The following is a 27,697-nucleotide window of genomic DNA, read 5'->3' on the forward strand; positions in this document are numbered from 1 at the left end:
AATGGGTTGATAGAAAAATTTTGCTTGTGAGTCAATTACTGAATGATAATGGTCAATTATTTTCTTATAAGGAATTTTTGTCTGTTTATGATTTTCCTGTCACTCCAAGAGAATATGCTGTAGTTTTTGATGCAATAGCAGATGGAGTGAGAAGGTTATTGGTGTCTGTTCCTAAAGGTAGAAATTGTATTATTCCAGAACTAAATCCCGCTAGCATATACATCGGTAACATCTGTCCTTTACTGATTGATAAAGCCACAAATATTAGAGAAATTATACAAAGAGATATTGTTTCCAAACCTGCAGCTGTATTCTATTGGAATAATATGATATAGACTGGAAAAACACTTGGATTCGATCAAGGAAATTTATTATTACTAATAAGGTCAGAGAAGTTACTCTTAAGTTGATCCATAGATGTTATTGGGTAAAGACATATCTGGTTAAATTTAAGAAAAATATTCATACTCTTTGTACTTTTTGCAGCAATGCAGAGGAAACAATATGTCAGGTATATTGGGAATGCACGTATACACATATATTTTGGATTGATCTAAATAATTTTATAAACACCAAAATTGATCCCTCGTGTAAACTGAAGTTTCAACATATTCTGTTTGGCCTCTCACATACCGATAAAATAAATCTAGGAAAAAAAAAATATTATCAATCCTCTGATTATTTTTGCCAAATTTCACATACATTGTACAAAATTTTCTCAACAGCGTCCAAACATATTTGCTTTTAAAGCATTGTTTTCCAATTATCTAGAGAATCTAAAGAAGAGCACAAGAGCTGTGTCGAATGTACAGTTTCACTTGATTTATGTTTTTTATTTATACCTTGAGCACCTCTTTCTTTTTTAATCGGTTATTTTGTTTCTTTGTTTTCTCCTAAAGTATACTTTTTTGTTTACGTACTAGTATTTGTATACATGACTTGTAAAAGATACTGCAAGCTGTGAAATTTTTCATACCCTTTCTATAACTACATTATTATGTATATTTGTTGTTCAATTGTTCAAATTAAGAAAAAAAAGTGTAAAACGTGACATTTCCTGTTCCCACTAGGTGGCGCTGTCACTGATGTCAAATATGGCAGTTGAAATATGTTCAGGGCTGGAGCTTTATCATTTGTGTACTTCGGTCCAGATAGGACCATGTAGGATGGAATGAGAGCAAATAAGATTTTCATGGTGAATCATTGAAATTCGTTGTGGCGCCACGGCCACACCCTATCCCGAAAACTCAACAGCTCCACAATTTAACATGGCCCAGGTGTGCAGCTGGCACTGACCAAATATGAAGCTGATAAGATCAAATCCTGATGAGGAGTTTGCAAAAGTACAAGGCCTGGAAATAGCAAAAACTGAGCCAAAAATGTCACATTCAGTCCAAAATGATGGACTTCCTGTTGGGTTTGTGTCAATGGTCCCACTGACTTTTTTGTTCATGTCAGCATGATACACATGTGGGCCAAATTTCATTCATGTAGCTCAAACGATGTGTTCGTAGGACTGCATTTAACAACACGTAGGTGGCGCTCCAGAGCCATTTTCCAATGCTCATATGTAAAACCATTAAAATACGAAATTTGTCACCAGACCTGACACGTGTGCAACATTTCACGAGTTTTTGAGCATGTTAAAGCCCTCAAAAAGGCACTTGTTTCGCCTGAAGAAGAAGAAGATGAAAGATACAGTAGGGCCTCAGTGCTCGGGCCCTAATAATAATAATGATAATAATAATAATAATAATAATAATAATAAACTGAGCAGAGACAATAGTAATTAATAATAATAATCATCATCATTATGACAATGATTAGTGAAAAAAACAATACCCTATACAGAGGAACTGTGTAGGATTGCGTGTAGTCTGCTGAGGAGGAACAGATTTTCATCCGGAACATTGCCACAGATATTCACTTTCCACCCGGAACGGCAAAGCGATGCACATTAAAACATGGCGGCCAACATAGAGCAAATTTTTCAAGATTTCATATTAAATAAAATCAGAGAAATTGAAGACCAGAATGAGGACAAAGCGTATGTTGTTTGTTTGTATTCTTCTATTGAGACGTTATTTGAAATTTCACTGAACAGACATGTTAGTCGCTGCTGCAGCTACCGGTTGCTGCACCAGTTGCCAAATAAAGGATGAAAGCTAACGTTGCTTAGGTTTGTTTTCAGTTAAACTGTACCGCTAGGAGCGAGGCCATTCGTGGACGCGGGAGGTCGAAAAGAAAGCCGAGAGAGTCCGTAAAGTTTAAAAACAGTTAATTAGGTTTGAAGCGGACATTTTTCTATTTAAGTCACTGCCGGTTTTAATGATAAGACTATGAAAAGAATTCGAAGCAATGATAGAAGAAACCTGAAACCTCTTAAATCTTCAACAGGCATGACTGTTAAACACATCTGGATCTTATTATCCAATAAGCGATGCAAGGAGAGGCTTCAGAATATTAGACATTTAATAAGCGTTGGCTGACTCTTTCTGGTCAAACAGTAACACGTATTTTCTCTGCCTCTGTCCATCAGTGATGCTAAAAGAGTGGGTGACTGCAGTAACATGGATGGAGCAGAAAATGCCTCTACAAAGAGACACAAAGACGTGAGAAGCAGCAGTTCGCACAAGAAGCACAAAAAACACAAAAGCAAGAGGAAGAAGAGGAACCGAGAGAAGGAGAGTAGTTCAGAGTCTGGGGCAGACCTGAAGCGAAAGAATAAACACAAGTCAAGGTGATCCTGAAAGCACATGCTGCAACATCCACAGTCAGAAAACCTGTGTGCTCACGTGCTCAGCCAGCAAATATAACTCCAAAGAAAGCATGTGATAGTCTGAGAGGAAGGGGCTGGGCTCACAAAGGAACCTGTAACTTTACCTGTGCATTATGTCCAGTTTCAAAAGTCAGTGAATGAAGGGAGTAAAAAGGTTTACTACAGACACGGTGGGATAACGTGTAGCCCGCAACCTAGATCGTTCAGGAGGGCAACACTACTGTACAAAAACAGCCAATAGCTTCCTGCCGTTTTACTGTTAATTACGACTGTTTAAATGTGCCTAATTCAGGCTTTATCTTTGCTTCATAGAAGAGGAACACCAACGGAAAGAAAAACAGAGCAAGGTACGGCTCTTTATTATATTGTCAACTTTTTGAGCATCGAGTGTTTACCGCAGATAGACTTGGTATATTCACAGCTGCCCTGTTCTGTGGCTAATCTTTATATATGTTTTTAAAAAATATTTTCAGTAGACAATCCCCTTGTTCGTATTTAAAAGTCAAGTCACTGCTGACCAGCTGGCCCAGGCCCTTTTCAGTCTCATGTTCCCAGAAGCTGATTGGTTTGACATTGTCCCCGTCTTTGATGTCCTTCTTTAGCTACATGAAGACTCTGGTCCTTTGTGCTGTATTCTAACTGCACCCTTTTTAAGATTTTGTCTGCTCTGGGAGGCAGCATGTCTGTGTAGGTTCTCAGAGACCATGTATGTCCACTGTGAATGACCATCATTGAGCAGAGGGGGTGGCTTAAGACACCCACCTACAAAGCAGTCTTGATATCCCTTCCCAGGTACCTCAACACGCACTCGCATTTTGCGTCAGGTGACCTGATAGGTCACATGATAGGGTGAGTCTCCTCAACCCATTATTGATCATGTGCCTCATCACATGAGCCAAGCTGTTTAAAAGTGTGTGGGCCAGTTGACTCACCCTATCATGTGTCTGTGTAGATGAACTGACGCAAAATGTGAGTGGGCATTAGGACTAGGGATGGGTACCGATATCCGGTGCCATTTTTTTTCTGAGCTGTCATACACTCTGGATTCCAGCCAATCATTTTACCTTTGCGAGCGTAGTAGGCGGGCCCAGGTACGTACGTTCTTTTAGAGCAGAGCTACAGATTAAAAACACCCAAGGTGAAGCGGTCAAAGTCTGGCTGTACTTCACAGCAAAAGATGCAAACTCAGCAGCAACAAGTGCTTTAAGCTGATACTGTGCAAAGGAGGTAACACCTGGAATCTGATGAAGCACCTGGCGACGCATAGCGTTGTTTTAAAAGCCGAGAAATGTGCCGTATTTGATAGCTTGCTGCGAGACCTCACACCGAGCACATCTACTGCGGGTGTGGTAAATCTCCATTAGTGAGTTAGCACGGATCGCCCCGTGCGTGGGGCTGGACGGTGGTTATCATTTTGTAGAAAAAAAGAGACTGCTAAAAATAAAAACATGAGAGGATTTTGGACAAAGTTTGTGTTCTCCATTCTTTAAGCACCGGCACCGTTTCAAAAGTACAGATTTGGCACAGATAAAACCTAAACGATACCCATCCCTAATTAAGACGCCAGGGAAGGGATTTCAAAACTGGATTGTAGGTGGCAGATGGTTGGTGTGGTAAGCCATCCGCTCTGTTCAAGGATGGTCGTTCACAGTGGACATAGATGGCTTCTGTCAACTCTCTTTTAAACCATCTGTCTTCTCTGGTGTCCTCGAAAGAGCGACCTTTGACCTTTAGATGCAGACGTACAGCTGAGTCTTGTCCTGTCCAGGTGGCTCTTCTATGTTGTGCCGTGCGCTTATGGAGTAGCTGTTTGGTTTCTCCAATGCAGCGGTCTGAGGTCTACACACGTTTTCCAGAAACTGAAAGAAGTCCAGTTGCTTCTCATTCCAAGCTCCTTAGATTACGATGTCTGGAATGACTGAGAACCTACAGACATGCTGCATAACCAAACTCAGAGAAGTTGAAGAGCAAAACAAGGGCCAGGTTCAATAGTGTATTAGTAGTTTCTATTTGAGTAATGTGACAATTATCAGTGTGGAATTCTCTAAAAACTTCTTCAATACTGCTTTAATGATGTAGACGTATGTCTTTTAGCCGAGTCCACAGGGGGCCATCCTTCATTAAAGTTTACGTACTGGTAGATCATTTATAAAAACTAACAACGAATATTGCTGGTAAGTGGCTATAATCTAAGACGCGTGCTTTGTTGTCCATCTTCGGCATGTTGTCGTTTCACCACAGCAGACCCACATAAACAGCATCTGCTGTCACATCATCCAAGTGCAGTCAGACCCTGAGCTCCGCGGTTCTCCTTTCCCATTTCCTTGTAAATTCTGTCTACGTTGCCATATGTTGTCACTCCTGTATATGTCACATACAATATTTTTTGCTGGAAAAATATGCAGAGCTGCTAAACTGTTTTCCAGGTGGGGATCGTGAGAGTAAGTCCAGATGCCGCAAGAAGCACTTAATTGGAAAGAGGAAGAAGAAGAAAAGGAGGAAAGACGATGAGAATTCATCAGATACTGACTCTGCTTTTGTGTTAAAGCATACTAAACTAAAACGACAGGAGGAGCTGCCTGATATAATCCCAAAACAGGTGAAAACAAAGTACTTTCATTGTGGTCCCAATACATAAATCAGCTTTAGTTACTAATACAGATTTATCCCTTTGCTTTTAGTAAGAGTAGGAGAGGATTCCTTTCTCATGTTTGATTTGTCTGTAGTGTTCACAAGTAACTATGTCAAGTAGAATACACGTTAAATTTATGTACTGCTGTCCTTCTGACTGTGCGACTGTAGCTTGTTAGTCTGTTCTTGCAAAGTCGTCACCGTCGGACTGTTTAGTTGGACTAATTATCTTAGGAGGAGCGAGTGTCCTGCATTTGTTGGGCCAGTGTCTGAGGCGGGACATTGGGCCCGATTTAGCCCCTGCATGCGAGCTTTTATCTTTTTCATTGTAAATCTTAAGTGTGTTGATTATAAGTCTGTGTGATGATATTTTTGTGCTTGGTAATAGTAATAATACAGTAATATATTTCTGCCTGTTACCATTAGATCCAATACATAAGGCTTAATGAAAAATTCTTCAATTTTCAAATTCAAGTTTGGGCCATTTGGTCGATTCAGCCACTGACTTTGAACCAACTGTTTGATTGTGAGATAATTAAGAGTATTTCTGCTAATGGGGAGAGATGAGAAGCACAACCATGAATTTGTCCTCCAGAGTGACTCTGTGGCTGCAGGGTTTTGGTGTGCTGTCTCGAGGCATCTGTGGAAGAACGGCCTCTACCTCTCGATGTGGTCAAAAGGGTTTCGCTTATAAAAACACAATTGTTGCTTAAAAGCCGCCCTTTTTGTCCGATTTTCCTTCCTTCAACTTCGCCCACTTCCACAAAATCAAGTTGAAGACTCTCCATTTTATACACATCCAGCTTCCTCTGCAAATGCACAAGTGAATGGACTGAGACTGCAACTCTGAGGGTGGAAGTGTGTAACAGTCACACTGAAGACGTTCTGAGAGTGCATGGGAAAATAACTTTGGGGGGGAGATGGGTCAAATAAATTACATATTGATGTAACTGGGGCAGCTTTGGCTCAGGCGGAAACGCCAGGATAAGCATATCACAGTGAAACCTGAGTCGCCCCGTGTGATGGTGTGAAAGTGTGTGTGGGGGTTTAATGAAGCTTGTTATAAGAAAGCACTTTGTGTGGTCAAATAGTTGTTAGTTGAAAGTGCTATATCATTACCAGTCCATGCTACACTCATGAAAGAGTAATGAAAACAAGGTTTATTTTTTATTGCTCTCTGACAGGAAAACTCAAATAAAGGAATAGAAGATGAGGAAAGACGTGACAGGCGGGGATGCCATTCACCTTCACATTCCTACTCCCAGTCACATTCCTGCCCAGTGAAGAACTCTGACTCTCGGACTCGACACGACCGTCAGAGGTCTAGGACTCGCTCCAGGTGGGAAGCAAACTTTGAACGAAATGTTGATGGCTCCTCCTCTGTTTATTTTGTTATACAAACTGTTTTCCCTTCAAATCTGTGGGCTGATGATCCTAATTTGCCAAGAGGGCTGCCAACAGTGAATGTACCACATTAATTTAGTATTTATTCTACCACTCTGTAGACTTTACCTGACATTCCACATTCATGATTTGGATTTATGAACTTAACCAACAATACTTTGACATGCTAACTGGAAGATCTAGGAACTGCTACCAGCTTTCTTATGCTCAGCTGTCCTCCGATGAATGGTTGACCGACTCCACCTGCCTATTTAAAAGTTAAAGAGACAGACACAATATCTCCCAGTTTATGTAAAATAAATGTTTGCAAAATAATGGCAATATTTATTTTTCCATAATAAATATTGAGTCCTTAGTAAAATTACTAGGCTTTTAATCAGGTCGTGTTTTGGTTGTGGCTTTTAGATTAAATTTAAAAGTTGAGCTGCTGTGTAAAACATAGACACAAACAGAATGTGGTGATTTGCAACTCTCATAAACACATTTTATTCAGAAAAAAAACAGAAAACATATTGAATGTTTAAACTAAGACAGTTCCGTTTTTATTTGTAAAAGTTTTTATTCTGGTTTTTATTTGGCTCATTTTGACTTTGGTGGCAGCAACATGTCTAAAAAAATGGAGGAAGATTTTGCAACTAACTGTATGAAACACTCTGTGCTTGATGACAGCACTGTTGATAAATATGTTTCACTGTGATATTACTTCATCCTGCAATTATGTGATTTCTATTTTTACTTGCAGCTCGTCAGAGAAGAAAGATGTAGAAGATGAATCCTTTCATTCCCACCAATGGCCTCCAAACTGGCCCAAGCCACCTCAGGGCAACCTCAGCAACACTGAAAGTAATTTACAAGCAGAAGAGTTGACTGAATCAAGAGTAATAAAACGGCAGACCTCTAACCACAGTGAAAGAGAGGAAACAGAAAAACTAGGTAAGATCTGTATGAAATGGACGTTGGTTTCCATGACTGAGCAGGTCCTGAGTGTGTTGTGATGATTGTGGCTCATAGTTCATGGGAATCAGATATCCAGGATCTCAGAATATTAAAATCTTAAATTTCAAGTTTGAGGAAATCACTGTTCAAACAGTATAAACACCATGTATCCAGGAATAATACTGTAAATCTTACTCATAAGCTATTAACACAAATTTGGGGTGGCTGTAACAGCAGGGTCGTTTAGTAGAAGAGCGAAAGCGGATCGTTGGATGAAACGATGAACCAGAACTGGTTTGTAAAAATGCTGCAGCTTCAGTGGTGGGGAACTGGTTTAGCTTTCGTCCGTCAGATACACAACAAAGCACGTTTGGTAGAGCATGCTAGCGGGCCGTCGTTATTACCGAACCGATTTTATGTGCACGGCGCTCAAAAATCTGTCAGATGTTTCAGTACGACTTTGCTAAGCTAAGAAGCCGCACCGCTTCATGGATTGTCGGAGCATTACAGCTGTCGTAGGCGGAGCCTCGCGGAGTGATACGTACTGTGCTTCAACATAGTATTACCGTATTGTGTGTGTGTAACCTCTTTTTAAGTTTTGTGGATATTATACATGGTTATGCTGAGGATATGTCGGCCAGTTTCCACTTAATTGAAAGGTTGGTGGTTCAATCACTCGGTGCTCGAGTCTCTCGTCTTCACACTTACATATCCTTGGCCAAGATGCTGAACCCAACATTTTCTCTGATGAGTTCATTGGAGTGCGTGTAATAGAAGGCACTTAGTGCTCGTGCGAATGGCTGAATGAGGCATGTTGTATAAAGGGCTTTAAGGACTCGAGTAGAAAATGTAAGAACTAGCTCTGATCAGATTTGTGTGGGAAATCGTGTTGTATAAAACAGTACCTGGACCCTTGTTCGCACGGCTGGGAACAGTCAGTTAGCCGCTGCTGCACACAGCTGCTCCTGCGGACCTTCCTGCCACGCTGCCAGTTGGTCCTAAGTCAGCCTCACCGCAGCCTCAAGGCTCGGCAGCTGGTGGCAACAGACCCACTTCGCCATCCCGGTGTCTTGCAGCCGCCTGACATACGTGGACCTCCGGCCTTATCCGACCCTCCTGGAAAGTGGTGCAGATGGTCCTCGGAGGAGAGCCCTAGCTGGTCCAGGATGCCTTGTGGGAAGACTCAGCGCTACCACTTGGGCTTCCCCTAAGAGCAACGGGAGCAGCCGGGGAGCCGACTCCTCTGCCGGCCATCGCCTGGAACACCTCCAAGAAAGCTTGGAGGTCCACACAATGCTTCTGCTTCTGATGCACTGCCACTTAGGGCAGGGCAATATGGCCAAAAGTATTTATCACGATATATATTTGAAAATTTGCAATAACGATATAACTGACACTAGACAAAATATTTTACAGCTCCACAACTTTATTAGTGCAAAAAACCCATCAATGTGTTTTCACTTAAACAAGCAGCTGTTTTTTTTATCTGCATTAAAGTTATATAAACATGTAACAGTGCAAATGCAAACTCCTCGCTGACAGTTTAACCAAAAGGCATTTCCAGTGGAAACTGGCCGACATATCCTCAGCATAACCATGTATAACATTCACACAACTTAAAAAGAGCTTATCCACACACAATACAGTAACATTATGTTGAAGCACAGTACGTATTATTGCACGAGGCTCCGCCTACGATAGCCGTAATGCTCCAACAATCCATGAAGCGGTGCGGCTTCGCAGCTTAGCAAAGTCGCACTAAAACATTTGACAGATTTTCGAGCGCCGTGTACATGAAATCGGTTCGGTAATAACGACGGCCCGCTAGCATGCTCTACCAAAAATAGTGCTTTGTTGTGTATCTGACGCACGAAAGCTAAACCAGCTCCACACCACTGAAGCTGCAGCATTTTTACAAACCAGTTCTGGTTCATCGTTTCATTCAACGATCCGCTTTCGCTCTTCTCATTCTGCGTCACCGCCGTGCTTTTTGGGCCATGTGCGTATGAAAACAAAGGCACTGCGCGCGCGTTTTACCCAAATTCTATCACAATATTTCATTTTCTTATCGTTGCCCAACATTTTACCGGTATTACCGTGAACGGTTTGACATGGCCCAGCCCTACCGCCACCTACTCCCGGTGTATTGCCACCAGCTCAGACTCAATCTTCGCCAGTGCCTCCACCGGCTGCGGGGGTTGGCGCTATGACATGCTGGTGTCCTGGGTTTCGGCTCCACCCAGATTCTTGTGCAAACTTTTATTTTATGTTTTGCACTTTACGGTGCTCTGCTCTCTTTTCTCTGCGATTTCCGCTGCCAGCTCCTCCACCTCCAGCAGATCTGATCAGATATCCCCCCTCTCTCGCCCCAGGCGCTACTGAAATAGGGAAGGCATGATTAGATGATGCTCGCCAACTGCGAAGACCAGCCTCCCCTGATACCACACCTTGAACCTGCTGCTTCACTCCTCCCCTGCAGCTGAGCCATCAGCCTCAACTTGCCACACATACACACTATAAATCTGGTGATAATAGAGATAACTTGAAAAATGTCATTTCCTCTCTAGTCTTACAGACACATACACAGTTTTATTCTAAAATACTAGAATAAAACTAAAATAAATACTTTGTAATGTCGTATCAGTGCTTTGTGTTATTAATAGGTGTGGCTTTTAATTTAGAGTACTTGGGTTTTTTCAAGCTGTGGTCTTTGTCATGTGATTTTCTAAAAACTTCAGCTTCTAGTGCATCCACGTCCGTGCCAAGCCAGTCCATATCTGCTAAACATCACCTGAGCACTGAGCCTGGCTTGCTTCAGTGCAAGGCATCAGAAACGTCCTTTCCTGCAAATGTGAAATCTGCTGGAAAGAAAAGAAAAAAGTCACCACAGAAGAAAAAAGAGGAGAAGTCATCAAAGAAGCAGAAAAAATCCAAGTCACCACGTAGAGGCTACAAGAGAGAATCTAGATCCACGAGCCCTTCACTTAGGAAGAGATCACGCTCAAGGTAGGTCAGGGGGTGGAGTGTGTTTGCGCTGGCTTACTTACCTGGAGATAATTTATCTGCATTTCAGAAGCATGATCACACCTCACACACGCCTTATGGTTCTGTTCTATACATGACATCCAGACACCAAATAGCCCCATGGACCCTCCCTCCCTTTATTTATTCACCTCTCATTAGTACACGGGAGTCTGCCTCCAGTCTGCATACTGCTAGATTGTGTTTAATTGTTAGCAGTAGTATTCATCCATTGCTTATAATTTATCACTGCTCTTGCACAAAGAATTGAAACATTGAAAAAATCCTGTTGTTTGGTAAAGTAAAGCATTAATTTCACTCAGTGAAAGAGGACAAAGCTTTTAGTGCTAAAATGTCTAAAATAGACACAAAAATACATTTGTGAAATTGAGTGTGTGCATTTGTGTGTAGATAAGGCATAAAATAGTGCTGCATGAATGTGTGTGTGTATATAAAGTTTATACAGACCCATCACAGTAGAAATGACTGTCATAGTAATTTTGGGCTTTTAATCGTTTCTTTGGACTCTTCCTTTTCCAGGCATCTTTAACACGTTTAAAAAACTAGCATTGAGTTCAAGAACTGACCCCATATCCCACTGCTCACCATTGGTGCTAGTTTCAGTCGTACATAAACAGTACGTGTATCTTAAGGCTGGGAAACCTGCAGTCAGCTGAGACTGAAGAAGTCACTTGAATGAGTGACGAAACGTTTCTCCCACTCAAAACATCCAGATCAACAGAATCAACTTTTGGGAACAACCTGAACTGCTTGTCAGACAAATTAGCTGCTTACCCTGGACAACTCGTCACGTCCTGCTCTCCTGTCCAGCCCACAGACTGTCTTTTCAGAGAACCTGTTACAGTGGAGCCTGAGCCCACAGTGAGTGGAGCTCTGAGCCCACAGTGAGTGGAGCCTGAGCCCACAGTGAGTGGAGCCTGAACCCACAGTGAGTGGAGCCTGAGCCCACAGTGAGTGGAGCTCTGAGCCCACAGTGAGTGGAGCCTGAGCCCACAGTGAGTGGAGCTCTGAGCCCACAGTGAGTGGAGCCTGAACCCACAGTGAGTGGAGCTCTGAACCCACAGTGAGTGGAGCTCTGAGCCAGATGTGTAAAGCTGTTTCACTGAGTGAAGCCACCCACTGGCAAAAACATAAAACATGTTATACTTGTTCCCATTTTATAAACTTAAGTTTACTCAGTTGACTTGAGGAATGATGCGTCCTTCTCATTGTGATGATTTCTTTCTAAATCATAGAAGCTGTGTTATTCTGTACCACAGATTAATGGTTTCAAATATTTCTTCAGCATTAAAGTAATCCAGTGACACTTGTGTGTATTTCCTCAGTAAACAATAGCTGTTGATACTTAATTCACTAAACTTTATCTTTCAAATTGTGAACAAATGCGCTTTAGAACAGCATTTCTGTCGCTGGCACAGTGTAACTCAGTTTAACACAGTAATCTGAAGTGTCCATCAAAGTGGCCAATCACATTAGGAGCCCATCCTCCTTTGGGCTCTGCCTCCCGACAGTCAAAAGTAAGTTTATTCACGTGAGCAGGATTTCTCTCTGAGTGCAGGGAGGTACCTGCAGGACCCTCAAACTGTAGCAGTGCATGCAAAGCAGACGCCCGTGCGTGCACGATGGCGTCAAAGTCATCCTGTTCCACAGGACCACGGCCTCATTTAGAGGTGGCAACTTGCTTCCCCACAGGTGCAAATGCAGTTTGCCTGATTATGTGTTGGCAAGAGTGTTCTGATGAAACTAGTGCTTCCTGGCCATTTTGCAATCACCACATTGTCTTCATCACATCTAGTTTTTCAGTCCATGGAACAGAATCATAGAGGAGGGTGCCCAAAATATTTATCACAGTTGTAGCTGTACACAGTGGTTCTTGAAAGTTTGTGAGTGCTTTTATTACATTGTAAAGTTTCACCTATGAATATTTGTATACAGATGTTGTTTAGCAGTTGGTTTTTTGAAAGATAAATGAGACTGCATGTTGCTTTGTAGGTCAAGGGGCCGCAGGCCACGGCGGTCACGCTCGCGGTCAGTGTCACAAAGTCGGCGGAGGGTTGCATACAGCCAGAGAGACCGTTGGAAGCGTGAGCCGAGCCATTCCCCTGTGCTAATCCTACGCAAAAACAGGTCGCCCTCACGGAAACACGGCAGCTTGAGCAACAGCCCTCACCGTATCAGTGAACTGGGTCAGATATTATGAAGTCACTCGTGTGAATGTAATACGTGCCATTTTTCCTTTTTGTCACTTGTATTTTGGTGCTATTGTATATAACAAAGATTAGTGCCTGATTTTCACTAAGTGCCAGGAGTTTTTACTAGAAAAAACCTCTTGCATGAAGTGCTTACTTCATTTTTTAGTTGCTCACCTTTCCTTGTCAACTTGATGCTCCCCCCCCCCAATGATAAAGCTCAAGTTTAAATACTGTGAGAACAACAGGGGATTCAAATTAATATTGTACTCTATCATGAGTCAGTACCAGTAAATATATGTGGGATCCTGTATGTTATGGGGTGGCTGTGAACTCCAAGTTAGCATGAATAGAAAAAGTGCTTGTCTGAATGATGAAGTAGTATAAAGCACTTTGAGTCTGAGTCCATTACCTCTGAAAGATGATGGTTATATGTTGCTTCTGACTATGTGATCATCACACTAATTCCCATTAATTCATTTTGTTGTGATGATTTACTTGAGATTACAATTTTCTTATCTTCTTTACCGCTAAAATCATATGCTCAGATTTCTATTTAAAAAAAGGAAAATAAAACTGTATATAGCTGTTAGAAACTTCATATTATGTATTATGTCTAAAAAATGTAAGATTTATTTTTTTGTTTCTCAGATAAGGAGCAGTTGTTGGAAATTGCTAAGGCCAATGCTGCTGCCATGTGTGCCAAAGCTGGTATGCCTATCCCTGCTAGCCTGAGATCCTCAGTGCTTCCTCTGGCTCTGCCAACAATGGCTATGAATGCTGCAATGGCCAGTATGACTGCTGGTAGGAATTTGACTTTCCTCTTTCCTGCATGATTTTTTCCTCCTGTTATCACTAGGGATGGGTATCGTTTAGGTTTTATCCGATACCGGTGCCAAACCGGTACTTTTGAAACGGTGCCGGTGCTTAAAGAATGGAGAACACAAACTTTGTCCTAAAACCTCTCATGTTTAGCTGTTTTTTTTTGTAAAAAGATAACAATGTTAGCCTTTTCTGCAGCTATAGGGCATATATGGTATCACTCTATCAAACAAGAAGACAGGTAGACATGTAACTACGACGGTGTTTGCTAGTTCACCTTACATGCATTAACGTAATCACGTGGTTAGCCTACTCAACGTAAATTACACACGAACAACATGAAGCTACTCACGCAGAGAAGAACGGCTGCTGCTGCTGCAATCATCCATCTGCTCTAAAAGAACGTACGTACCTGGGCCCACCTACTATCCTTGGAAAGGTAAAATGATTGGCTAGAATCCAAAGTGTGTGACATCTCAAGAAAAAAAAAGCACAGAAATAAAGCACCGAAATGTGCGCTGCTTTTCGGTCTGGTTACTACCGTTTATGTCAGAACACTGGATACCGTTACCCATCCCTAGTTACCGCTGCTCCATCGATACAGATTTGGTCATTTCCTTGAGACGAGGTTTTATTGTCATTTTCTGTTGAAATAGTTTAAGACTGTTTAACTTAGTTTGAATCTGTCTGTTTGGAATGAAGCTGTAATTTATCAAAATGTACAAATACAGACATCCAGTTGACTTCTTTCTTCAACAGTAAACTGCATCTCTAATAAAGTTGGGCAATTGGACGGATATATTGACTGTAGGCTGAGCCTTTCACCAGTCGTTTTTTACAAGAGCGATTTATTTATTTATTTGCCCACGAGTTGGTTTGCTAATAATGTTGGTTGAAACTAAGAGAAGCAGTCAACGGAAAACATAATAGCGCTGTTTTTACCACTATAACTGTGTTTATCTTATCACACACTCGACCAAACAACAAATACAGAATTAAACAATAAGTAAGTTAAAAATCCAAATGTCTCTTCCTGCGAACATTAAAAAAAAATCTGATGTAATGTTAAGTTTTTTGTGTGCTTTGGTTCATCTCAGATAAATAAATAAATAAACGAATGAATAATCCAGAAAGTAGCAATATTAATACTGAAACAAGAAAAGAAGGTAAAATATTCAAACAAATCTTATAAATTCTAAACGTGCATGATTACGTTGCTCCGCCCATCAAAAAGTCACCTGCGTGAATATATCACCTGTTGTCATTTATTGGACTGACGATTGTCGGTTGGAAACCTTTCAAATATCGCCTAACCTTAACCTCTGATGTCTTTTCTTGTGTGTGAGTAGTTCTACTGCTGATTAGTAAGTTTTCTGGAGCAAAATAACCATGAAGGTCAAGTGAAGTGTCGAGTGTGTTGAGTCAATAAAACAAGTACTATAAGCAGAATTACACGACTGAAGCTGAAATGTTCGAATATTATTTGAGTCGGCTGTTGTGCTTGTTATTCACCGATTTGTGTGTTTTGCCGTGTCTCCTCTCACTTGTAGCCACTGTGACAGCAGCCTTGACTAACATTGGCACTTTGTCGTCACTGGTTCCACTGCCTTCCATTATGCAGAAGCCACCCGTTGCCCCTGCCCAACCCAACATCGCTAATTTGGAGGAGGTGAAAAGGAAAGTAGCAAAGCAAGCGAACAGCATTAGCATTAAAGAATTTACTGACGTAAGTTTCATGTTTTCTATGTATCAAAACAACTAAAGTTAGTGCAAAGGACAGGCCATCGTATGCCAAAAGAAAACTGTCACAAGCTGAACAGGCAGTGAGTTAAAACACTGAAGCATTCCATGATCCTCTGTGATCCAGGCCCTTGTGCATGCTCACATAGCAACGATGAGCCTGATACTTAAAAATGATTTTGGATTTAGAGCATGGATTTACATACATCCAACAGTTGTTGTATAAAATATGAGCTGATTCAAAGAGGGTCAGGTGGGATTTTCTTTTCCAGATTTGGTTAATGTCATAGAGTGAGCCTTACATTAAAGGACAAGTGCATTACATTTTGTTAAAGCTCTGCTGCTCTACCTTTATAGGTGGAAAGGTCTCTGTCTGCTTACATACAGGATCCTACTCAGATCATAGCAGCTCTAAAGTACAGTTCTGCAGTGTTCTGTAACAGCCATGGAGATCTGCAGCCTGCAATGTGGAAAAACAAGAGCGATGCGCCGTAGTTACATAGCTTACTCTTTATATGTGTGTGTGTGTTTGCAGAAATGCAAGATGATTGCAGACAGTACAGAAGAGCTGCCAGTGGCAGTGCCTCATGTTTCAGACGAAGAGGATGATGAGAAACCTTTTGGAGGAGCAGCTCTACGAGAACCAAAAGCAATCACCTTCAGTGTTAATGTAATATGCACACGTGCGCTGCATCGTGTCTGTTTTAAATGCAGTTAGACCCAGAAATATTTGGACAAACACGCAGTTTTCATAGCTTAGTCTTTGTACACCCACAACACAACACATTTGAAATGCAGGAGCTGAAATACCAATTAGATGCAGACTTAACTTAAATATAAGTGATACAGCTGAAATGTTACGTTTAGGATTTACAATCATTTTGTTACACAATCCTTTCATTTCAGAGGCTTATTTATCTTGGATATTTTAGGAATTCTTTACAGGCATTAAAATCCATTTTCTCATCAGGCCAAGTTCACACGATTGGCTCATTGCGGAGTATGCTGAAGGTTATCATCTGTCTGTACGATTCATTTAACTGAATCTGAGCTGACAGTATGTCCCTATACACATGACCCTGTCATCACATGCAGGTTTCTTTGTCACGCTGTTTTCTTCCTGTGGTTCTGGTGCGAACTGTGAACTGATTATCTTAGTTTCAAACTTTCTGAAGAATGCTATCCCAAAACTGGGCAGAAGTTTTGAGTGGTTTTTCTGTTCTTGAGCTGATGTCAATTATATAACTGTCAGTTCAAATTCCCAGATAGGGAATAATATGGTGAAAGTGGGAGTTTCAGAAGAGCAAGGGAATGAGACTCGCAAAAGGTAGCAGTACCACAAATGTATTCCACCAGCTGAAAAGTCATAGCTTTGCTTGGCTCATTTTGGGTTTATTTTTGATGGCCTGGCACATTCTCTGTGGGCAAGGACAGGAGGAGAGAAGCTGCAGAGAGGCATGTAATGATGGGGTCACCTGGTCCTTCATAGGGTTTTTCTGGTGGATATAGTCGCAGTTGTGTAATAAGTAACATTTTTGAAAAAAGAAGTAACCATTTCAAATTTTTGTCCAATCAGAACTCAACAGTTCGTCCAGCAGTCCGTAGTGATGCAGGCATGGCCAAGGAGTTTCCAGTGTCTTCAGGAACACAGCATCGTAAGAAGGTATGAAACTCGTTTTTATTAGACTGAATAGAATCACTTCCAGTGTGCATCTCAGTGCTACCTTTCTGTTCCATTTAACCGGGATGTCGGAGTCAAACATCTTCCTTTCTTTAGGTCAGCAGGGGGCGTGGCCATTTCAAAACCATAACATTTTGATTTTGCTACCATTTTGCTGCTTTCAAGTCATCGTCTTGTTGCATAAACAACATAGTGTCAGTAACGGACTCTAGCCTTGAATTTTCTTCTTAAATTTTATTTATTTATGATTTCTTTACATGCTTTATGGTAAATATGAGGTTTTGTTGTTGGTGTGCAAAATCTGTTTTTCTCCCAAACATGTGTTGTGCATTTTTGTTGAAAAGTTAAGAATACAAATTTTTATCTGTCCCAAGAGTTGTGTTGCAGGATAGTTTGTGGGAGCAGTAACCATGACTACGATGGTGTTCTTCCTTAATGTTGTTCTTTTTGTTGTTGAATGAATGAACATCTTTGTGGATCTTACTTTGTGGTCCTGGTGGGAACTTTGCAGGATGTCGAGAGAACATTTAACTTTTACATTTCCTACATTTTTGTGCCATTTGTCTTATTAGGAATTGGTTTCCATCTCAGGAGACTTTTTGGGCTTTTGAGTTTAATGGATATTTAATATTTTTTCTGGGGCCATGGTCGAGGCACTTTTCACACCATCAATATCTCAACAATATTCTGTTTGTTTCTTCATCTCGGGACGATCACATGCAGACATTTACAAATTTAAAAACCACAAAAAGAAAAATGGGGTAATGCTGTATGAGAAGAAAGGTGCACGGTGGCAGACGTCTCAGCCTGTAGCTGGTGGTGCATTAGATATGTCAGTTTGCATCCTGATTGATCCACAGGAGCAGGGCACCTCTCAATACCCCCAAAAGAATCAGCTGTCCTGACCATGTTCGTCATTTGAGTTCAGGAAGTTCCTCTCAGGTCACCATTACCTCGTTCCCACTGAAACACAAACAGATACTTCAAATCTTGTATTCCCTTGGCTATTAGATCACTTAACTCTGACACCACTTAGATTGACTTCTTTGTATGATCGTTGGTGGACACATTTCTATTTTTGCCTGTGATTGCATGAGCAGGTTGTGGCTAAGCTGCAAATGAATTGTCAGAATCAATAAAATGATCTGAATCTGATCTATATGAACAGTAAGCATTGAAACAATTCTAGCTTCAGTTTATTCTTTGAGCTGCACTTTGTATTCCACAGAATAAATGTCTCCCTTTAACCTGATTAATTGCAGGTAATTATCAAAGAAAATGTCTTTTAATATAAACCCATTGTTACTTATTTACTGTAATGTGTTACAGGAAGGAGAGGGACTGGGTGCTTATGGAGAATGGGTGCCAGTTGACAAAACAACCGAGAAGGCTGCTGTTACAGCAAAGGCCCAAACAAATGTTCTGTCAGCAGCACCCTCCTCATCATCATCATCATCAGGGGAAACGGCAGCGGTTTTGCAGGAAGTTATTGAACAGCCAGCGTTTGTGACAAACAGTGACAAAGTTTTTCCTGACCCACAACTGCAGGTGAGAAATGAGATAGTGCATACTATACAACAGAAGTGAACACCTCTCACCTTTTTAAAGATGATTTGGGCGATGCTGGTGAACAGTGCATGGAGTAAATGTGATTGTGTGATTCCACTATGCCAGGCAGTGTTTAGTTGGCCAAAATCCACTGGATATCCTGTACTAATGCTAGCAAGCTCAACCAGGTCTCTTCTTCCAAGAGGTGGATTTACCACTTATCTGAAAGGAAGTTGGAGATAAAATTCTTAGGCTGAGTTTTTTGGAGTGTTTGTATTCTTAGTTCTCCTTAGTTTAATTATCTAGTTTGTTTATATTCTCTTGTTGTTCCTACTATGCCTTCCCTTTATTCCCTGTGCCTTCTGGTGTCTTTCTCGCTGTTTGTTTCTGTCTTTCTTCACTCTTCCCATATTTAAACCCTCAGTTTGCTTCTGTTCTTTGTTGCATTTTCCTTCATGCGTCCTTCCTCATGTGTTTCCCCAAAGAAGGTTTCGTTTAACATAAAATGCAAAACGATCCAAACAGTATGTCGTTGCCATTTGCCTGGACCGTGATTTGACAGTGTTTGTCTACAGCGATGGGACAAGATTACTCCCGTCCCACCAAAGACGTGCTCTGAGGGAAGGCACAGAGACATTCCTTTTATTGGACTGGAAAGGTCGCTGTTTTTAAAATGCGGCTTAATGAGATGCTAATTAATGTAAAACTTTGACAATATCAGCGTTGAAACAGATTTTGTGTGGTGAAGGCAGAGCTGACATGAATTTTCCTGGAAGGATCTCTGGGGATATTTTGTCTTGCTGTGTGGTAGAGCTCTTATTTTTACACTGCCTGTCTGTGGGAAACATTGTTTAAATGCTTTACAAAAGTTAAATGAAGTATGTAATTGAAACATAGGGTGCAATTTTTTTATGTGGTTCGAGATTTTATCTTCTCTGAATTGTTGAACCGCTGTGTTTCCACACCTTCTGATTTATATTAAATTAAGCACTAGATTCCACGAGCACAGTTTCTTGAAAACACTTCCCAACGCTTTAGTCTTTAACGAGGTAATCATCAGTAAAGTGAAATGTTTATGAACAAACAGGTGAGCAGAGATTTCTAGATAAGTGGGGCCCTGGAGTGTGAACCAGCCAGCAGTGGGCTAACACAAAGTCTCAGCCACACAGCTGCCAAACCTTTGACCAGTTAAGAGTTACCAATGAACCCAGTATGCTTGTATTTAGGGTTCTGGAGGAAGCTCCGTTTTCTTTGTTCAGTTTGCTTTTTTCTCCAAATTACAGGTAAACGGATAAACTAGCTGCAAAACAATTGAATGGTTTAAGATATTTTTGTATCACGGACTTATTCAGACTGTAAGAGTTTAAAACGACTCTAGTTTGGGTCTTCTCTCCTTCTTAACCCTCAAACCTGTGTCTGACTAACCTCTCGCTCTCTGTTTTTCTGTCTCTCCAGCAAGTAGACATCACCCAGGCTGTAACTGAACGAATCAAAGCTCAGAGGCGATTGGCTGAGAACCCCTATGACATCAGTGCCATCCGCATGCTCACCCGAGCACAAGAGCAGGTAATAAGTCTCAAAAGAATAAACGTTTAAAGCAGCTAACGTGCTCACCATAAAAACTTTATATTATTAGCAAGTGTGAAACTATGAAGATGCTATAATAGCAGCATAATCACACTGTATCACCACTCTGGCAGCCTCAGTTTTAGGTGCAGCATGTATATGTTGTTCTGGGTTTTAGCTCCTAATATCATCTTCTTTCAATCAAAACAAAACACGGCTTTTCTCATTTTGTCAGGTCAGCATTTTGTAAAACAGGAAAATGGACAAAAGACACAAAAGCATTTCATGTTCAGTGTAAATGGTTCTTATAGAGTGCTTTGCTGCTTACACAACTTGCCTCCTTCACCCATTCAAACACATCTGCACAAGCACTTTGTTCCATGCGCTCTAAGTGCTTTCTACCCAACAGTCACACACATTCGAGCAACTTGGCGTCAGTATGTCGCCCAAGGATGACATGCAGACTGGAGCAGATGGGGGTTGAACCACCAGCCTTCTGATTAGCAGATGGTAAAAATGGTAAATGGCCTGTATTTGCACAGCGCTTTACACTACATTCAGTCACACACACATTCACACACTAGTAGTAGGTGATCTGTCCCTGGTGTACCACTGCTGAGACATTACTCACATATTAATACTTGTATAATGTTGTAGCTGGTGAGGTTACGGCTAATTCTGAGTGTTATAGTATTTTATGCGTATTATACAATTTCACAAAAGCGTAAACTTGGGAAAACATTAGGCTTTGATTAAGTGGTGACTGAGCCTCATAAATATCTGTGCGGCTGTCATGAGTGTGAGGTGGAGCTGCCACTTTGATACTGACTGCAGCAGCTGCAGTTGATCTGTTTGGAAGCAGATGTTTTGTAGACGCTTCATGAATGAAATTAGTCTTAATGATTTATGTGACAGTGTTTCTTCTATAAAATCAAAAAGAGCAACCAGAGGCCTGTGGATCTGTCAGAAAACCTGCCAAATCAAATCTGCATTCCCACCCATGGTAGCAAACGTGAAGCCCAGAGAATGGGGATAGCTAATCTCGGAATACTGACAGTTGTGTCAGACAAATACAGACATGCTTAAACGCTCTTATTTTATAGAAGTGTCCTTTTTCAATAGGTAGATGCTTGGGCCCAATCCAACACGGTTCCTGGTCTTTTCACTGGTTCAACTGGAGCCCAGGTCCTCAGCTCTGAGGAGCTCTCGACCAGTGGACCACAAGCATGGCTGAAGAAGGTAATGTTCACAGCATTCAACGCAAAAATCAAGCTTGATTTAGTTTTAACCCCCTGGTAGTCATCTCCTAGTCAAGCTCTGCACCACGTCTAGTATACTATACTCAGTATTTTCACACTGAGCCTCACATCTGAGGCTGTTAGAAAGCAGAGGTTTTAACTCTTCTAGAGAACATAGAAGAAAAGACGCGCAGTAGTGCAGCCGTGTCATCACATGCGTACTGTAATATACATCCAGAAGCTTGAGTGCAAATAGAAAGTGATGCAAGATTCAACCTTTTTTTCTCAACAACAGCAGCAAAGAAGTGTGTAAGTTATTGTGCAGCCTCTTATTTCTGCCTGACACAGCTGGAATACAAACAGTGTGTTTTTAAGACAGCAGCCGCACTCATCACTGCTGTCGTGATCAAAAGCTTTGGAGTCTTATCGAATCACATGTTCACAAAGCATAAACATGAAGAAGACGTATCTGCCTGCTCTAATCGATCGCTGGTTCACGTTCAGTTACCTACATTTAACCTGCGTGTACTTCACTGCATGCTGTAACGTGGGTTGTATTCAGTGGTTGAGAGGAGGCGGCAGAAACACTCGGCAGGACGGTCACAGACTCACGACCACACTGGGAATTCCACAGTGCTCGTCCGTTAATAAACACACTCTTCATCAGCCTTACACGGCCCGGTTGAACGGCTGCTGTCTCATCATATATGAAGCGAGCAGTGTTCACACGACCCGTAACGTTGCTTTGAGTTAGGGAGGTAAAGATACGAGGTTCATCTCAGTCAGCGTTCATGTGCAGCATGTTTCTCCCACAGCATGGGCAGCAGCGCATACTTGTGACATCACAAAACATCACCTTAGGCTGTCTTAAAGAGACACCACACAATTGCGACTGTGACAAGGAGCATGAGAAGAAAATCTTTGCGATGAAAATGTGATAACACATCCTGTCCATCCCTGCGCTCGTGTAGATGTTGTTTTCTTTCTTTTCTCCCTTCTGACTTTTTACTGTGTTGTTTGTGTTCTGACTAGGACCAGTTTCTCAGGGCAGCTCCAGTGTCAGGGGGTGTCGGGGAGTTCCTGATGAGAAAGATGGGGTGGAAGACAGGCGAAGGGCTCGGAAGGAACCGCGAGGGTACCGTGGAACCCATCGTTATTGACTTTAAGGTTGACCGCAAAGGTACGAGAAACCAAGTGATGCACTTTTTGCTGCTGAGTCTCGACAATAGATGCTCACACAAGCTTTGCAAGACGGTGATAGTGAAGGCAGTGGGATCTATATGGTGTCATGTTGCATGGATTTACTGTTATTTGGCCACAAATATTAGTTTATAGTACGAACTCACATTTCACTCTTTAGGGAAGTGTATGGGTGATATTATAAATAATACCACATTATTGATGTTGATTTTAATGTTTTAGGTCTAGTTGCTGAAGGAGAGAAACTACAGAAGCAAACTGGTGGACTGGTAGTAACCAAGGACCTAATGGGTAAAATACACCTGAATTTGTTTCCTTAAAGATGGTGATACTGTTGACCTTTAGTCTTGCAGCTCATCAAAAACCCCAATCAGACCCACAGGAGCAAATACAGAGTAAACTTGTTCTACATGCATTTCTTTATGATAACGATGTACTTAGGACCAGTGAGAGGCAGAGAATCAGACCCTGCTGTTAGAGGTTTCTGCTGACTGAGTGTCATCTGTGAGGGTGTGATAGCTGGAGAAATCTGACAGAATGAATATATTACTCCACCAAATCTGAAATCCGTGTGTATCAGCTGACATTTAGGATTGACAGAAGAAGATAAAACAGTATTTGTGTCCAGAAACGAACCAGTTTGCATGTTAAAGAAGTTACTGTTAAGTCCATAAACGCAGCAGCATTCACCTCTAAAAGGAAAATTCCAACAAATACATAAACAATAAACAACCATGCCTGTCAATTACAAACATGCTGCTGCACGTCTTTGGTAAATCCAGGAAGTAACTTTTCATTTCCAACGTGCAGTTTGCTTTGTAAGTCTGGCTCTCAGCCTTCATCCACAGGATCAAAGTATCGGTAGCATCAGAACAGTGTGTGTAATTTATCCTCAGCAAAGTGATGTGAATCAGAACAAAGGTGCAGATATACGTGGTTATGTGCAACATACTTACGCAGCTCTGCCACTCCAACATATAAAATGTGCAAAAACCAGAACAAATAAGCCGCAGTACTGATATTTTCCACAAGATGGCGATCTCACATAAACAATAAACAGAATTCTCTGAACTGTTTTTGCAGTCGATCTTTTTTCAGGAACTTCTAAATCTGCAGTAAACTGCAAAAGCTCCTGCAAGGGTCTGAGCTGCATGTCAAACATAAACAAGGACAAAAAATATTCATCATAAATATCAATGCTTCTGTAGAACATCTCTTCCTCTGAGCGCTGTCCAAATCTAACGATGTCCTTTTATCTGTGTGCAGGGAAGCACCCGGTGTCTGCTCTCATTGAGTTGTGTAACAAGAGAAAGATAATGCAGCCAGACTTTGTTATGGTCCATCACAGTGGTCCTGACCACCGCAAGAATTTTCTTTTCAAGGTGGGTCATTTTCATTCTGTGTGAAGCTGGCGACAGTCTGCACCTTCTCCACTACGTCATTAAACCCCGCACAGTCACTCTGTGCAGCTGGAGCTTCCTGCTCTGCAGGGCTTTATAATCAGAGGCAACAAAAAGCATCTGACGATAGTAATCACATTACTGCTGGTGGTGGGTAAATCACCTTATATGACAAACAGTGTTGGCCTTGAACATAGTAATTACTTACTAATTACTGATTACTTCTCCAAGAAAGTAATCCCATTAGTTTACTGTTTACTCGTTTACGCATTCGGGGGTTTCTCTGTGAGCGTCGCGTTCCCGTGGCAGCGTGCTCGCCGCTCGCTGCTCGCCGCTCGCTCACATTTGAAGTTTCATTTTTCGCTGTAGAAAGTTTTCTTCCCACGCAGAGTGAACAGTGGATTTTTACAGAATCAAACTCAAAGTAATGTGATTACTTCCAAGCGTTGAACGCTGCATGTACTCTCTCTGCACTATTTTATCCATTGTTGATCTGCACACGTCTGTTGCTGCCACGGGCGTCGCACGCTCGTACGTCGTTGTCATGAGACGCTCTCACAAACAAACCACGGTTTAGTAACGCAGTAACGCAGCGTGCTTATGGGAAAGTAACAGTAATCTCATTACTTTTGGGTAACTTACAGGTGCATCTGAGAAAATGAAAATTATAAATAGTGATCTGTGTTCGTAATATCCAGCATCTCAGGGGGAGTTTGGAGTCTCTGCTGCTTCCCAGTTGTTGTGGTGTGGTGTCAGTTTCAAAGATGTTACTGTAGTGGTACAATGTGACTGTAAAGATGTACCAAGAAATGAATGTCACAAAGGGAAGCACCTGATTCTGTTATATACAGCCAGCTCTTTATTCCTCTCGTATGCATTTTGGCCTTATTTAACTTCATTTGTGACCCTATTACCAACTCTTAAACACGTGTTTTTGTATATGTGATACTTTTTTATTTCAATCTATTTGATCAAAGATGATTGAGCACCACACAGGTGTACTTCCTAGCTCGTGTTATTGTCCCTCATGCTAAATCCTTGAAAGTGCATGTAATTAAAAACCTTTTAAAAAGCTGCTAAAAAAGTGTTTTAATTAAATGCATCAGATTCACGTGTTGTTTACGATCCCAGAAAGTGGATTTTGTTCATCTGGACCTGTGTTTGTTGGATGTTGTTAGTGAACAGAGTTATGTGTTGTGTTATCTCCAGGTCACAGTGAATGGTGTGGACTACCAACCCCAGACAGCCAGTCCCAATAAGAAGCACGCCAAGGCCATGGCAGCCACAGTTGCCCTGCAAGCTCTGGGAGAGGTAACCCACAGCTCTGACAGTCACGTCACTTTTAATATAAGTCACCCTGCAAGTGTGTAACTACAAAGAAAAGAGTGGATCCGCTGTAACTGATTTCTCAGCGAGAGCCTTCAGTCTACACTGGCTGCTGTAATAACTCAACAAGTTTTGACACAATTCAAAGACTCTATTGCTTATGTAGTTGTGACTAACTGCATAAATAAATGTAGCATTTATTTATGTAGTTAGTCATAAGTCTGTGTGCTGTGACCCTGAAATGATCGAGAACCTTTATGTCACCGTGCAGGTTCAGCCTCACAGAGCAGTGATAGTGGGGAGTTGAAGGGCACTTCTTCTGAATGTCTTTATGTGGTTAAATTAACAAAGAAAACACATCAAAAAGATTTTATCTAAACATATACAGATGGATAGTATGAACCGTGAACGTAATCACTTCTGTTTGTGTCCTTAAAGGAGCCAAAACCTTTGGCACAGAATCAACAATCTAAAGACTTTATAGGATACAGTATGAAAAAAGTCTTCAAAATAAAAGAAATTTAATCATTTTAGTCTAACGTAAATGTTTTTGTAATGTAATTAAGGCATTCTCAAAGTTGTACTACACATAGAATTTAAATAGCTTTTATTGCTTTTTAAATCCTGGTGGCATAATCAATAATAAAAATGCAAGGTTGCATTAATTTTTTATTTTCTTCTATCCAAAGGTTCCTGTGGATGGACCAGGACTCTACACTGGCCCTGTCTTCACTGCTGCTTCTACAGGCCCGCTTTTCTCTACATAGTCATGCACACATTACAAATGTAATATGGGCCCTGTTCAAGGCAAACATTTTGATTTGTCACAGTAGGAAAGCCCAGAGCTCTGAAGCTGGTCCTGTGGTTTGTGCCATGGTTCATCTACTTTCCCAGTGTCACAGTGTCTACTGAGCTCCTTAATTGCTTAATCAACCAGGGTCATGTGGCCCTGTCCTCCCACCCATTGGGTAACAGGCACAGGTACACCAATCACACAGGGTACCTGAAAACAGACTCAGGTGTCTTTGTACTGTTAGAGAACACCTGAAGAAAATGCCACACAAAAAGGGGAACCGACTGTTGTGAAGTAACGACAGCTACCACAGCACTACTACAAGGTCTTCCGTGAGTGGTTTAGATAGTTTTAGTTTGTCACCAATGTTGTTTTTTTGTTTGTTTCAATCCCAGTGATTAACCTGCCCCGTGTTTCCACTCTGGAGGCTCATTTATATTTCAAGAACTACCACCTTTGGCACATAACATGAGAACTATGAAAGCAGGTTCAGAGTGCTTCGTGTCCTTTGCTGATTGTGACCAGTGTTATGCCTATAAGACATCACACCTTTTCTAAAGGTACTTGAATGATCACCTTGTTTGTTTTTGTAGGGGTAGGAGTGGTAAAAAGTGATCATAGTAAAAGTGGACGATGTGTGCATGCGTGTGTACATATGTATGACAAATGTATAGTTTAGTAGCAGTTTAGCCCTATATTCTATTAGCTGATCAACACTTACGTCTAACACACAGCCGACAGTCTGCAGGACATTTCTCATAGTCACACAAAAGCAGAAGCAAACTGGACTGTTAGTGAAAAGTTGTATCTGTGAATGACAGCTAACTCTTGTTAGTCTTTGTGTTACATTGATGACCTAAATTTAAACAAAAGTGTTTCTCATACAAGGCTGTTAAACTTTTATTCTGGCCTTCTAAACATATGTATACAGAAATAAAGATTATATTTATGTTATTTAGTAGACGGACTGCATTGTCTTTCTTTGTTCAAAGTCCTATACCAGCACTCTTTAGTACTTTTGACTTCAGACCAACATTTTTAATGAGGGTGGCGTTGTTCTGGAGTCTCGACCTGATGTTTAGTGTAACTTATCCTGCTAAACTGCCGTGAACATGAACACCAACATATTGTCTAAATGTCAACACAGTACATGCAGTCAGGCAAAGAACCGTTTGATCGTTCATATTAAACTGTGTACTATAAATGGCAGAAGATGCTTTGATTTGGGGGAGATTTTTGTCACCTTTGTTAAATAGTTTTAGTGACTCAAGAAAGCAGGGAGAAAGGGGAGGGGGAGACCTCCGCTCAGAGTCACACCTGGACCTAAACTGGTGCTCCACACACTTTTTAATCAGAGCTTTGTGTAATGGTATTGCTGAGGCATAAACATGGTGTTATACCT

General features: G+C 41.3%; 1 protein-coding gene across 2 annotated transcripts; it reads left to right on the forward strand.

Annotated features, from left to right (window-relative positions):
* Positions 1-1,917: 1,917 nt before the first annotated feature.
* On the forward strand, positions 1,918-27,256 carry LOC120723412 (protein SON). Of its 2 annotated transcripts, none has more exons than XM_040014842.1 (20): positions 1,918-2,047; positions 2,540-2,740; positions 3,092-3,126; positions 5,206-5,378; positions 6,595-6,749; positions 7,557-7,747; positions 10,489-10,756; positions 12,785-12,978; positions 13,633-13,785; positions 15,354-15,529; positions 16,079-16,213; positions 17,120-17,206; positions 18,554-18,772; positions 20,228-20,338; positions 21,461-21,577; positions 22,609-22,756; positions 22,999-23,067; positions 24,043-24,158; positions 25,386-25,487; positions 26,192-27,256. In XM_040014842.1, exons 1-20 carry the CDS (start codon positions 1,965-1,967, stop codon positions 26,267-26,269), a joined length of 2,811 nt encoding a protein of 936 aa, XP_039870776.1. In that variant the 5' UTR covers positions 1,918-1,964; the 3' UTR covers positions 26,270-27,256. The 2 variants fall into 2 exon arrangements, with proteins under 2 accessions (XP_039870776.1, XP_039870777.1); XM_040014843.1 differs by lacking the exon at positions 1,918-2,047 and adding an exon at positions 2,076-2,256.
* Positions 27,257-27,697: the final 441 nt, after the last annotated feature.

This window comes from Simochromis diagramma, unplaced genomic scaffold, assembly GCF_900408965.1.
Source record: "Simochromis diagramma unplaced genomic scaffold, fSimDia1.1 OVJJ01000165.1, whole genome shotgun sequence".
Lineage (NCBI taxonomy): Eukaryota > Metazoa > Chordata > Actinopteri > Cichliformes > Cichlidae > Simochromis > Simochromis diagramma.